The sequence below is a fragment of the Brassica napus genome, chromosome C6 (assembly GCF_020379485.1).
Source record: "Brassica napus cultivar Da-Ae chromosome C6, Da-Ae, whole genome shotgun sequence".
In the NCBI taxonomy this organism is placed as follows: Eukaryota; Viridiplantae; Streptophyta; class Magnoliopsida; order Brassicales; family Brassicaceae; genus Brassica; species Brassica napus.
The window spans coordinates 47,282,411-47,295,686 of NC_063449.1; the positions used below are offsets into that span (position 1 = coordinate 47,282,411).

Genomic DNA, 13,276 nt, shown 5'->3' on the forward strand with positions numbered 1-13,276 from the left:
GATTTTCTTACCTTAGAACATTATTTATTGTTTGTCGCATTCAAACCATATATGTTATAGTATATATATTTGGACAAACCATAAGAGATGTCTTAGGTTGTTCAATTAAAGATCACGTACAGTAGCTTACTAAATATGGCCATATCAGAGACAATCACGTGAAATTGGGTTTTGCGAGGTCAGATTCATAGGTTCGGTTCGCCACTACTATACGTGGTACCACCATTATCACACCAAATAAAACACGTGGAGTATAACCGGTCCGGTACGACTTCAAAACAAACCCCACTTCAAGATCAGATTCTAGACCGGACAATCTTTAAAGGACTGCCCACTCGATTCTGAGGATCTGATCCTACTAGGGATTGTTCCTTATAGGCGAGACGCTGGGACCGAGTTTGATCCGACTAGTACCGGCTAGGAGTGTAGGAGTGGACATGGTACGTGCCTATTTTCACGTTTTGAATTATTATGTTTTCGGTACAACAAATTACCAATATTATCCGTATATGTTATCTGAAAAAAGAAATCCAGCAAACGTTTATGGGCTGATATGCTCTCGAAATGTAAATTTATATATTACATTTAATCAATATCCAACATTGACAAATATTTGAATGCACGAATAAGCTGGTTTTTAAAGTGTTAATTCGAACTTGAATTTATCAGAGTTGTAAAATGCTAACAAATGTGGAAGTTCTTTACTAAATTTTTTTAAAGCTTATACACCTTGAACTATTAGAAAGAAGAAAACTTCTGATTTGTGGATCTTGATCTGAATGTAAAAGTTAGAGGTTGAAAAGAGACACATAATGCATGGTTATAATCCATAGTTTAGGAAAATAAACATATGTCGATGGTCGAGTCATAATATTTTAGTAAAAAAATATGAATCCGTATAAAAATACATGAAAGGTGGGGATATATATAATATAATAAGAATAAAGTTGGTTAAAAAGTAATGATACCATCTTGTATAAATAACCAATTTGGATCCTTGAAATTGGGCCACAACAGTAGAATATAGTTGGGTCGACTTTTTAGTTAGGCCAGTTTCGTAGAATGTATGTTAGGCCCAAATAATTTTGGCAATCTTTCAAGAGCCTCTAAAGCAAGCAGAGGGTCTACGGAGGTCTCTTCAATCAACATCTTCATTTCTCAGACGTGGTTTGCCACAAGTCCGCTGGGCGCGGCGCCGACGATTAGAGAGAGACAAAAGAGTGACGAAGAGAGAATCAGAAAGCTTTACATATATATATAGAGAGAGAAACATAAAGAGATTGATTTCAAGGAGAATGGCGATCAGGAAGCTTCTACTTCTACTGAAACCGATTGATCCGTACCCGTTTCTTCAATCAGGAGGTGTCTCGCTCATCAAAAACCCTCAGGTATTACTCTCCTCACTGCGTTTCATCTAGATTTTTGGAAATTCTATAGCCAGATCAAGTCTATTTCGTTTCGCATAGAAGGTGTTCGACGAAATTCCCAAGAGAATGAGAATGAGACTGAAACGTTTGTCAGTTTCTTGAGAAAACTCCTTTTTTTTTTGTTGTTGCTGTTGTGGGTGTTTCCTCTTACTGTGTCAAAATACAAATCTTTCTGCTTCCTTCATGCCCGCATTGCGAAATGTTTCCATTTTTATTTGTTTGTGAGTATTGAGACTCTGTTTTAATGGTGCGATGTGTCAATCTGAAGAGTAGGTTGAGCAGCAATGTAACTGTGTTAACTGCAAACAACTCTAGTTACTTATCATTTACACAAAGGCATACCAGTGGGAGTCTGATATTTGTATCTTTAGTGTAGTCATACGTGTGCAAATTAGTTACTAAGAAAGGCTTAGACTTTGGTTTTGTATGCAATTGGAAACTATCTTTGTTATTGTTGTAGTTTGCTTCTCATGGCTTCTTACATTGTTATTGACTCTGTTTTTGCTGTTGTTGTTGTTGTTTAGGTTCTGAAGTATCTAGAAAGCAGGTGCAAAGTACATAGGAATGCTATCAACGTTTGTCAGGAGATACTTAATAAGAAGCCAGTTGAATGGAAACCCATTTCACGTAATGACGTATCGAATCCCATTCGTGACGTGGATATGGTCATCACCGTTGGTGGAGATGGCACCCTCTTGCACGCCAGTCATTTCTTAGACGATTCTGTTCCGGTTCTAGGAGTCAATTCTGACCCAACACAAGCTCACGAGGTCTTTTATCCTGATTTTTCTCATATCACCTGATAAGCATTAGCCTTTTAGTGAAATAATGTGAAAAGAAGCTAAGTGTTTTGTTATAATCACAGGTGGAAGAACTGAGCGATCAGTTTGACGCTAGTAGAAGCACTGGTCATCTTTGTGCGGCAACAGTTGAAAACTTTGAACAGGTGAGTTTGATCCTTAGAACACTCAACGCCTATGCAAATTTGGTTTTAAACAGTCAGCTATTTGTTCACAGGTCCTGGATGACATTTTGTATGGGAGAGTAGTTCCTTCGAAAGTATCGAGAATATCAGTAAAGTTAAACACAGAGCCTCTTCTCTCACACGCACTTAATGACGTTTTGATCGCACACCCGTGCCCTGCAGCGGTTTCAAGGTTCTCCTTCAAGTAAGAGGTTCTTATAATGAAAAAGTAATTAAGTTTGGTTGAAACAAGCTTAGTATCCAACACTATGAACCAATGTGCGCAGGATAAAGAACAAAGATGGCTACACCAGTCCAAAGACAGTGAACTGCCGCTCGAGCGGTCTAAGACTCTGCACAGCAGCTGGCTCAACTGCAGCAATGCTGTCAGCAGGTGGGTTCGTGATGCCAATGTTGTCTCGTGATCTCCAGTTTATGGTTAGAGAGCCCATCTCTCCCGGTTCAGCCGCCACTCTAATGCATTCATCCTTCAAACCGGATCAGTCCATGGATGTTAACTGGTACTCAGACCACGGCACCATCTACATGGACGGCTGTCAGGTTCGCTACAACGTGCAGCTCGGTGATACGATCGAGATATCATCTGACGCGCCGGTCTTAAACGTTTTCTTGTCTCAAGGGTTTAGTCAGGTCAGATCAAGGTACTAGATTTGTTCATAAAAAGTTACATTGAAGTTGAGAGACACTTTGGACCCACTTTGTCTATAGATATGGATTCGTTGATTCTTGAACAAGTTTTAATTGAAGTTGCTATCTTTCTTGAACCAAGAACGTGGATGTATATGATCCTCTTGAATATAAATAAATGTTGAGAATTAGATGCATCACGTTTCTCGTGCAAATCGTTAATTTTGGAGAAATATCTTTTTCTAAATGGGACCTTATTAATGATTGATTAATCATTTCTCTACGTGTATTAATATAATAATGTGATGTTTTGAGTTGAAAGAAAATTCAAGTGATGCAGATATGGTTTCAAGCAAACAAAAGATCTGCAAGACTGCAATGGGTTTTGCTAATTGACAGCTTGACTACAGCAGAGATGGTCTCCTGCAATTAAGACACATGTTATTAGACTGTTATGTACTTATGTGTATTCACATGGTTCACTCATATGAGCCTACAAAATATCTCCCTTAAACCTTCTTATTTACTGTTTGACCCCACCATTTATAAACGGTGCACTTATTAGACCCTCTTCTTCTTCCTGTTTTTGACCAAAAAAAAAAAAGAAATCTTCCTAACCGCCCACTATTTATTATTTTATTAATTTGAATGATATTTTCCACTAATGACTTATCTAGAATCCTAATGTACAGTAAAGATGATAAGTCAGACAATTTTAAAAATACAAATTTTTTTTTTTCTGAAAACAAAAGATCCTCCTTCAGACAAGAGTTGCTTAAACCATAAACCTCTCAAAGCCTTTAGGAGACAGAACAGGCTCCACTTCCTTCTCTTTCCTAATACTATTTTTCAACCATCACGTTTTCTCGAGATTTGAATCTTCTGTTGGATGAACTAAAGATAAAAAAAAAGAAAAGAAAAGGATGAAGATTCAGTGTAACGTGTGCGAGGCGGCGGAAGCGGCGGTGCTATGCTGCGCAGATGAAGCTGCGTTGTGTTGGGCTTGCGATGAGAAAGTTCACGCCGCTAATAAACTCGCCGGAAAACACCAGAGAGTCCCTCTCTCTGTCTCCTCCTCTTCCATACCCAAATGCGACATCTGTCAGGTCTGTGCTCCTCTCTCTCTCTCTCATCTCATTTCTCAATCTTTGGGCTTTATTCTCCAAAAAGTTTCGATCTTTATAGGTATCAGAGAGGTTGCAAGAGTCTTCAAGCTCTGACAACCTTATGCTGTTTCTGTGATTGTGTTTTTCTTTGAAAAAGCCTGAAACTTTTTTTTTGGGGGTACTGTGTTTGTTGACAGGAAGCTTCTGGGTTCTTCTTTTGTCTGCAAGATAGAGCTTTGCTATGTAGGAAGTGTGATGTGGCAATCCACACTGTCAACCCTCGTGTTTCAGCTCACCAGCGGTTTCTTCTTACTGGAATCAGAGTTGGTCTTGAGTGTACGGACACTGGTCCTTCTACAAAACCTTCACCATCCAATGATGACAAAACCAATGAGGCAAAGAAAGTTACTCTGCCAACATCAGAGCCTCAGAAGATGGACTTTGATCATCATCATCATCAGCAGGTTGTTTTACAGGAAACTAATGTCAGTGATCACATTTCGACGAAGCTTCCTTTTGCAAGCAGTGGATCAGCGGCTGGGAGCATTCCTCAGTGGCAGATAGAGGAGATTTTCAGATTAACTGACTTTGATCAGAGCTATGAGTACATGGAGATTAATGGATCATCTAAGGTAGTTTATCTAGTGTGTAACAAGCAAAGATTGATCATCTTTGTTTTGGTTTCGTATTATGTAAATCCATTTTTTGTTGCAGGCGGATACTAGCAGGCGAGGAGATTCAGACAGTTCTTCGATGATGCGGTCTGGAGGAGAAGAAGATGGAGAAGATAACAATAACTACTTGGGAAGTGAGACATCATGGGCTGTTCCACAGATTCCTTCTCCACCAACAGCTTCTGGTCTCAACTGGCCTAAACATTTTAACCACCACTCAGCAGTGTTTGTTCCGGACATAGCTTCCTCAACTCCTTACACCGGTTCTTCCCCTAACCAGAGGGTTGGGAAACGGCGGCGACGGTTCTAGCCATCCTCAACAAACCGGCCGGTTCGTCAAGAGATGTGACTCAATGTGTTATTGTAGTTGGCTTGGGACTTAATGTTGAGTGTTCTTTGTTATATTAATGGAAAAACATAATTTTTGAATTAGACTAAACTACACTATGCAGAGTGCATTACATTAAAAGTGAAGTTATCATCCAGTAGAAAACACAGGTCCTCTTGATCCAAAACTATATAAAATGTTTCACATTCCATACCGACTCATTTGCTGCTGGAACCAGGAGCAGCCCAGTGAGGTGGAAGACGGTCGGAAACAGGCAAACCAGTAGGAGTGGGCAAGGTTCTGACATTGATGTCAAGAGGATACAACCTATACTCAATGTCAAGCTCTCTGCAGATCTTGGCAATCTCTTCAACAAGCTGAGACCTTCGAGCCCATTTCTCTCCCATGTCTTGATGGTTCATTCTATGCGTTGGCCAGACCGCAATCCTCACGCTGTTTAGCGACTCCATGTCTTTGAATACTATCATTGGCGCTGGATACCAATGGTCCTTCTTCCCCTCAATGTAACTATCACAGAGAATGTATGTCATAAGTATATAGCTTGTGATACTTATAAAACTTGTGAATAATGAAATGTACTTTGTGATTCTCTGCTTGATGAGCATGATTTTCTCAGCTGGAGTAGTAATGTGGATGGAGAATTCGATTCCATCTCCCATGTCTGGACTACGGTAATAGTTTCCAATGGATTTAGTCCAGAGGAGACTGTTCGGGTACACAACTTTCTGGTTATCAAACCTCAAGAACACTGTTGTCAGTATGTTCATCTCTTCCACAACCATCTGGAGTAAAACACATAAGATAGTTATCTTTAAAACATTGCATACAATATCGAAAACTGACAAGTATTGTTTTAATTTTACCTGGACTCCGTCGATCTCACATCTATCGCCTACATCAAAGGGGTGTATCACGAACAAGAAGATGATAGATTCGAATACTATCTTGCACATGTTTCCAAATATGAATGCAACAACCACGACTTGAGAGCTCATGACCACTAGGAACTTGGTGGAAGTGATGCCAAGTATGATAAGCCAGATGATGACTATGATGATACCAACTACGATGTTCACCATCTTGTGAAGCCTGTTCACTGCTGTTTTTGTGTCGTTTAGTGTCAACGCAAGTGCTCTTCTCTCTCTGAAAGCATTCACCTGTGAAGAACGTTTGGTTAGATTCATTAATGTTAAAGATTGTGAACTCATCATCCAAACTTCTTACCACCCAGTTTTTGAGAGATGATTTGCTAATCCTATTCGTCTCAGTTGCTCCTTCAAAGAGACTTAAAGTCTTCAAAGCTTCGTCATCTGGGAGAAACCGTGATATGTCCTTCAGGTAGATGAACCTAAACAATCGCTAATGGTTAATACTTACAATGTGATATGGTCAATGGCCTTGGATGTTGATTTTACTTACTTTGATCCAGGCTTGGCTACATTGTGAAAGATCTTTCTAGCAGCAAGCTTAGCCTCAAACTCACTCCTAATCTGGTTTCCTTTATCATCCTCCAAGTTCGGATCTTGCAGCTGCTCATCCAAAGTAGTCAACGACCCATGCCTTATTATATTCATCAGCCTCTTCATCTTCCACGCGGAAACATTCTTAGTATTCAGCTTATGCAAGCTATCAATCGTAATCCCTTTCTTATCTCCACCTCCCTCAGAGAGAACGCGAGACAGCAGCAACGGGCTCTTCTCAACCGTTGCCGTCACCGTAGGACTCTTCTGAGCCTCAACACCACCGCCACCAGGGTTCTGAAACTTCTTAACCTCAACGCTGATCCTCTCTTCCTCCTCCTCGTTCCTCTGAATCTCAATCAAAGGAGGACCAGACAAGGTCTCGATCACGTACTGAGTAAACAAAGACTCCTGAATCCTATCGAAGTAAGTACTCATATGAAACGAGGAAGCAAGAACTTTAACCAAAAGCGTCTTCACAAGCCAGAGCAAGAACCCAACCAACAAACAAACAATGATCTTAGTCACTTTACGAAGGGCCTTAGTATTCGCAGCTTCCGCGACTTTCTCATCAAACAAGAAGTGCCACGCAAGCAACACGAGCCCTAACCATAAGCAATTCATCACCGCCTTTCTAACTCCGTAAACAAAATACAAAACCCTCTTTCTCAAAAGGAAGTTTCTCTCAACGAAGAAAACAACAATCTTCACAATCCAGCTGGACACCAACCTCCCGCAGATCAACACCAACACCATCGCCTCCCACTTCCAGAGATGAAGCTCCCAGAATACCTTGTCGCGCAAGTAACGTATCGAGAGCGTGCAAACCAACGCGGCGATGATCAGAATCAAACTCAGCCACTCCAGCACAATCCACAAGCTGAGCTTATCTTTTCTATACTCTTCAGGTAGATCCTCCTCCGCGAACGGATCGTCTTCTTCGTCGTCGTTTTGGTGATTTCTAGGGCTTTTCCCGAACAAACCTGATTTCATCTGCCCCGACTTCGGGATCCGACCCGAGGGAGGCAGCGGAGGCTTCGGCGTCGGCGGATCGGAGAGGCGCGACCTAGTCCTCATCTTGAGCAAGTTCGTGGAGCTTCTCTGACTCGGAGCGGCGGCGGCTCCGCTACACTTGACGACGACTTCTCCGTCGCGGCTGTTGTTGTTGTTAGCTCTCGCCGACGCCGGAGATTCGGAGACGGGAGTCAAGCCTTTGGACTGGTTCTGAAGCTCGTCCATGCTCAGGTCCATGTCGAGGGAAATCTCGCCGGAGGCTTGCTGTTTGTGGAGGAACTGACCGATGAGCTTCATCGGAGGATCATCGCCGCCGCGTCGGAACTCGAACGGCTCGTTGTCTTTGCCTTCCTCGGAGGCCGCGGCGGAGGATCTCTCGCCTTCGGGGGGGTTGACGCCTTTGTGGAGGTTGCCGTCGTGGCCGTCGGTCCAGAAATCGTAGCTTCCGTCTCTCCATATCTTGCCGGGAGTCTCGCCGGATGCTCCATTGGTGGTGGTTGCGTTCTCGGGATGATCGTTGATTTTGAGGATGACTTCTCGCCGGTCAGTCGAATCAACGGCCATGATTCAAAGTATAATCCAGCGAAATAAGGTTACGCGTATACTTCACTTTTGGGTAACTGTGAAAGCTTAAAGACGAAGAAGAGAAAACGCTTTTTTTATTTTTTTCAGATCATAGCTTATAGACTGTGATGCAATAGAGTAAATAATAAAGGAAATTAAATTGATGTTAATTAAGAAGGTATGACGCGTGTCAACCAATCGCTACCACGCAACAAGAACGTCATCATCATCACTCTTGTTTCTCTTGATTTTCTTCACCAAACTTTGTGCAGTTCGAGAAGAACTCGATCACGGCGCATCGCCGTCTACACTCTGTCTAGTCGTGTTATAGTCAAATTAAGTTGTTTTAAGTAATTTTCTATAGTGGATATCAGTTCATATATTTTATTTGATTCGACCGAATATTTATGAAAATCTAATAGTTTCCATGTTTGGTTTAATACTGTGAGTATTTAATAGTTTCATTAAGTTTGTAAAGAGAAAAGTTACAGAAACCAGAAAGTTACGGAGTCTGCACAAGCGAGTATTGAGGTGAGCTGGAGATTTTTGACTTTGAGGTAGAAAAAGTTAGATTTGCGGTGGTACTATTCACGCGTTTGGCAAGCGCGTGTGGTAAGGTAATGTCAGCTGTGAGTTGGATGTCACGGCCCATGGGCCATTGTCGTATCTTGATTATATGGACCACAGGTTCGTAGAAGCAACGCAAAGTAAAAAAATGGTCTTTCCATGTTTCTAAAACACTCTCGAGTCGTTTAGTATCTTCGCTACTACATCGCAGTCAATGCTTATGATTTTCTCTCTAGAGTCTTCTTCAACATTGAAAGTTGGTCAGCAGAAACGTTATCTTTTTATGTAACGTAATAAACATTATGCACCAATATGGCAAAAAGAGAGATGGGTAAGTAAGTAGGTCGTCGAAAAACGACAAAAAGAAATGTGTTCTAGAGAATCACGACTCTTCTTTGTTCTTTTTCGTCTACCAACGTCTCTTGTCTTCTTTCTTCTTGTCTTTTTGGTTACAGTTTTTTTTTTCGTTAAACTTTCAGAAATGTATTTATTTGCGTGTTTTATATAATCAATAAAAAAAGAAGTGATTAAAGAGATTTTGAGTTCTCCTCTCTCGTCTACTGGAGAGAATCTATCAACTGCGAATCGAGTTCAACATGTTGTGGGACTATTGTTACATAACACCATGTATTTACACATCATTAGAACAAATGCGATACGCTAAATAACAAATAACCTTAACTTTACAGAGAACCCCATGAGACCACTGTGGCAGGTTTTACTTGACCCAGTTCTGGAGTATAAACTGCTGCATCAATATCGCCACGATGCTTCCCAAGCTTATGTTGATCACGTTGACTACATCATTGTTTAGCTACAAAAAAAAATAGCACCACAATAAGACAAAAATACACAGCCAACGGAGAAACAGATCGAGAGATATTAAAGGAAGTTTAGTGAGCATATATACCCATTTGAAGCCTTCTTTGTCTTGAAAAGATGCACCTATTATGCTTTCTCCAAGATTGGCAATCTGGGAAGCTAGTACACAAACAGCTGCTTCTGGAGGAGTTATCTGTTCTCAGAAGACCAAAAAGGGGGAAAAAAAAACTTGCAATTATACACTGATTCTCGGTAAATGTTCAATGAATACAAGATAAGGAGTTCAAAATCTGTAATCAGACAAATATATATATAAGCTAGTATCTTACTACCAGAGTGCAGTCAGGTTTATGGTTTCTATACCTCATCTAGCAAAACAACAAAGATACTTTCACATTCCTCAACAAAGATATTAAAATAACGTCTATTAGTACCTGACCCAGGAAACAGCCAACAGAGGCAAGAAAAAATGATGCTAAAAGCCCAGCCAATGTTCCTTCAACACTCATAGCTCCCTCGGTTCCTCTTGGTACTATCTTAAATGATGTCGCTAAATACCTGCAAATTTTGCACCAGTTAGTAATCGGACAGAAGAGGTTATAGCTGAATAAGAGTAGCAGACTCACGTAGTTTTTCCAAAAGCTTTCCCTATCTCGCTGGAGACGGTGTCGGAGACTTTAGTGCAGAAACTGGAAACGAAACCAAGGCGGAAAAGCTGAGAGAAAGCTGATCCTCCAACTTGATATATTGAGAGAATAGCGCAGACACAGCCAGCAGCACTTGAACCAATCACACTGCGTGGTCCTCTTCTACCTTTCTTCTTCTCGGCTACTCCCTGCGCTTCCTTCTCGGACATCTTAACCTTTGTTGCCGCTGTTCCCTGTGACATCATTGTAAATCATCTATAAACCAACTTCAACGCCAGAATAATCAACTGCAAACTTAATGTTACTCTTTCCAGCTCTATGTCCGTGAAATACAATATTAAAATCTAAAGCTTTAAGGAAATTATACAGAGAAGAGACGAATCATCTAAACGTTGGGCATGATCACACAACCTAGCTCCATAATCTCAAGTTTCAATCAACAGAGACAACACATTGCCTATTACAAAATCTCTCCCTACAAGAATCTCCATCGTCTACAACACTTCAATACATTTTCAAAACCAATAATAAAGACTCAGCCTTTGAGCATGATCAGAGGACTTAGCTCCTTAAATTCAAGTTTCAATCTACACAGACAATACACTGCCTATTAACAAAAGCTCTCTCTCTCTCTACAAGGATCTCCAACGTCTTATGCCACTTCAATACATTACCCAAAACCAATAATAAAGACTACACCTTTGAAACCTAATTCACAATCCCAAACACAAACCCAATTCATAACAATTGCACTTACCAAAACGAAATAAGCAGCGACTAAGAGAAACCCAGCAGACCCGTAAGCCCTCCAAGTCAAAGTCCCGAGCAAGAACGCCGCGGCGATCCCGGAAGCCGACAATCCGGTGACGAGAAGCGGCGACCCGAGAACGAATATCAACACATTGTTAGCCACCGCGGACTTCCAGGTCGGCGACGCCGTTTGGATCAGGCTCATCGCCTCAGTCACCACTCCCTGCATCGATGCCGCCGCCATAATAGCGCCGCCGGATCTGTTCACCGCCGGCGATAGAGATGGTCCCAAATTACGGTGTGAAAATCGGCAGGATCCAGCGAACGGAGACGGAGAAGAGAAATTGGGGAATCTTAGAGGTGAAAGCGATGTAGAATTTAAGAGTGGAGTTGACGAAATCGAAGCCATGACTTTGTATTCAATATTCACACTTTGCTTGCTCGAGAAGACCTGAGAAAATAAAATAAAAAATAAGTAAAAATTAGCGTATCCGGAGCTCCAAATGAGTCGGATCCTAAACCCGTTTTATATTATCTTACTAGTCCTATACATAATCTTATTTACAGTTATTGCCACCACTGTGATTATTAACTGAAGAAACCCAATCTTATCCGAGTAATCGAAATAGCAGAGGAGAGGAAACACAAACATGGCGGTTCTCTGTTCGTCTTCAACGGTTATACTCCCTTCGATGAAACCTTCTGGAAGTAACAGAAGGTCTCCGTTTCTAGGCTTCTCTCTAACTGCCATCTCGAAGCCGTCGGCACGTGTTGGCATTTACGCGAACACGAAGAGGGGATTGCAGGTGAAGTGCGAAGCTGAGCAGGAGACTACTACTTCCCTTGTTCCGGCGAATCAACGGTGGATGTTCGACGAAGAGGAAGCTAATGGCCCTGTAATGATTACTCTCTCTCTCTCTCTCTCTCTCTCTCTATTTCGATCTTCGTTTGGCTTCAACGCTTTGTATAAGTATCTATGCTTTTGATTCGTAAAGTGTGGAGCTTTTAGTTCCTTGCTTTGTGTGTTGATAATGGGTTTTAACTAAAGTTGTAGACTTTGAACTGTAACGTTATTGAATCTATGCTTTTGATTCCTAAAGTGTGGAGCTTTTACTTCCTTGCTTTGTGTTTTGAGAATGGGTTATGTTAAAGTTGTAGACTTTGGATGGTAGAGTTATTGAGTCTGTGCTTTTGGTTTTTACAGGACATTTGGAACACGACATGGTATCCAAAGGCTTCAGACCATGTGAACACGGACAAGCCTTGGTACGTTGTCGATGCAACTGACAAGATTCTCGGTAGATTGGCGTCCACCATTGCTAATCACATCCGTGGGAAGAACCTTGCCTCCTACACTCCCAGTGTCGACATGGGAGCCTTTGTCATTGTGGTATGAGAAATGAGAAACAAGACTTGTTGTGAAGCACTTTTTTTTTCGTGTAGCTTATGTTTTCTTCTTTTGTGTGTTTGGGTTAAAGGTGAATGCTGAGAAAGTAGCTGTGTCTGGAAAGAAGAGGAACCAGAAGCTGTACAGGAGGCATTCGGGAAGACCTGGTGGTATGACGGTTGAAACATTTGATCAGTTGCAGCAGAGGATTCCAGAGAGAATCATTGAGCATGCTGTTCGTGGAATGCTTCCAAAGGGACGGGTTAGATACATAATAATCCTTGTGGCGATATTTGTATAATCTGTTTACTAGTTTTCACACTCACTCACTCTTTTACATGGTTTGATCGTTTTGCTGGCAGCTTGGGAGAGCTCTGTTCAATCACCTGAAGGTGTACAAAGGCCCAGACCATCCTCACGAGGCACAGAAGCCGCTTGATCTTCCCATCAGGGACAAGAGAATACATCTGCAGAAGTAAAAACACTATCAAAATATCTCTACTAAGCTACCATTATCCCCAAGCGCATTGAGGTTTTTCTTCTTAATTTTTCTGTATTTCCATCATCTCAAAAGTAGAGGAGAGTTTGCAGATTGTTGTTTCTATCAACTCTATGATTTAAAAGCTTTGTAATGTGAAATAATCTTTTATTCAGTTTTTTTTTTTTGCTGCTATCTTCCTCAGAAACAAGACATATATAGAGATGACATGGTGCAGAACACTCCAAAACACCATAAGCAATACCTCCTTTGTTAACTATGTAACAAAACTTCTCATTAAGGTCACCATTTGCGATAAAACATTTTCATCATCATCAATTGAAGAAAGATGAAAACAAATAATAGACCGTGACTGTCAGATATGTTTTAGTTTTCAAAATTTTACATTTTTCCAAGAA

The 13,276-nt window shown here is 41.1% G+C and overlaps 5 protein-coding genes across 7 annotated transcripts; 3 read left to right on the forward strand and 2 right to left on the reverse strand.

The window, feature by feature from the left end:
• Positions 1-1,078: 1,078 nt before the first annotated feature.
• Positions 1,079-3,609, forward strand: LOC106354545 (NADH kinase). Of its 3 annotated transcripts, none has more exons than XM_013794508.3 (6): positions 1,132-1,388; positions 1,952-2,197; positions 2,293-2,373; positions 2,445-2,596; positions 2,679-3,053; positions 3,372-3,609. In XM_013794508.3, exons 1-6 carry the CDS (start codon positions 1,296-1,298, stop codon positions 3,433-3,435), a joined length of 1,011 nt encoding a protein of 336 aa, XP_013649962.1. In that variant the 5' UTR covers positions 1,132-1,295; the 3' UTR covers positions 3,436-3,609. The 3 variants fall into 3 exon arrangements, with proteins under 3 accessions (XP_013649964.1, XP_013649962.1, XP_013649963.1); XM_013794509.3 differs by having other exon boundaries at positions 3,380-3,609; XM_013794510.3 differs by lacking the exon at positions 3,372-3,609 and having other exon boundaries at positions 1,079-1,388; positions 2,679-3,236.
• A 120-nt stretch (positions 3,610-3,729) lies between these two features.
• LOC106354548 (B-box zinc finger protein 22) lies at positions 3,730-5,251 on the forward strand. Its single transcript, XM_048761574.1, has 3 exons — positions 3,730-4,145; positions 4,343-4,777; positions 4,860-5,251. Exons 1-3 carry the CDS (start codon positions 3,963-3,965, stop codon positions 5,127-5,129), a joined length of 888 nt encoding a protein of 295 aa, XP_048617531.1. The 5' UTR covers positions 3,730-3,962; the 3' UTR covers positions 5,130-5,251.
• Positions 5,228-8,626, reverse strand: LOC106354549 (mechanosensitive ion channel protein 6). The gene is made up of 5 exons (XM_048761571.1): positions 6,588-8,626; positions 6,393-6,516; positions 6,032-6,325; positions 5,748-5,950; positions 5,228-5,675 (listed from the first exon to the last, which is right to left on the reverse strand). Exons 1-5 carry the CDS (start codon positions 8,204-8,206, stop codon positions 5,366-5,368), a joined length of 2,550 nt encoding a protein of 849 aa, XP_048617528.1. The 5' UTR covers positions 8,207-8,626; the 3' UTR covers positions 5,228-5,365.
• A 671-nt stretch (positions 8,627-9,297) lies between these two features.
• LOC106354544 (protein VTE6, chloroplastic) lies at positions 9,298-11,644 on the reverse strand. The gene is made up of 6 exons (XM_022704723.2): positions 11,533-11,644; positions 11,000-11,443; positions 10,222-10,475; positions 10,030-10,153; positions 9,684-9,788; positions 9,298-9,587 (listed from the first exon to the last, which is right to left on the reverse strand). Exons 2-6 carry the CDS (start codon positions 11,399-11,401, stop codon positions 9,492-9,494), a joined length of 981 nt encoding a protein of 326 aa, XP_022560444.1. The 5' UTR covers positions 11,402-11,443; positions 11,533-11,644; the 3' UTR covers positions 9,298-9,491.
• LOC106356008 (50S ribosomal protein L13, chloroplastic) lies at positions 11,558-13,052 on the forward strand. The gene is made up of 4 exons (XM_013795861.3): positions 11,558-11,888; positions 12,197-12,382; positions 12,471-12,641; positions 12,742-13,052. The coding sequence occupies exons 1-4, from the start codon at positions 11,643-11,645 to the stop codon at positions 12,856-12,858; spliced, it is 720 nt and encodes a 239-aa protein (XP_013651315.2). The 5' UTR covers positions 11,558-11,642; the 3' UTR covers positions 12,859-13,052.
• Positions 13,053-13,276: the final 224 nt, after the last annotated feature.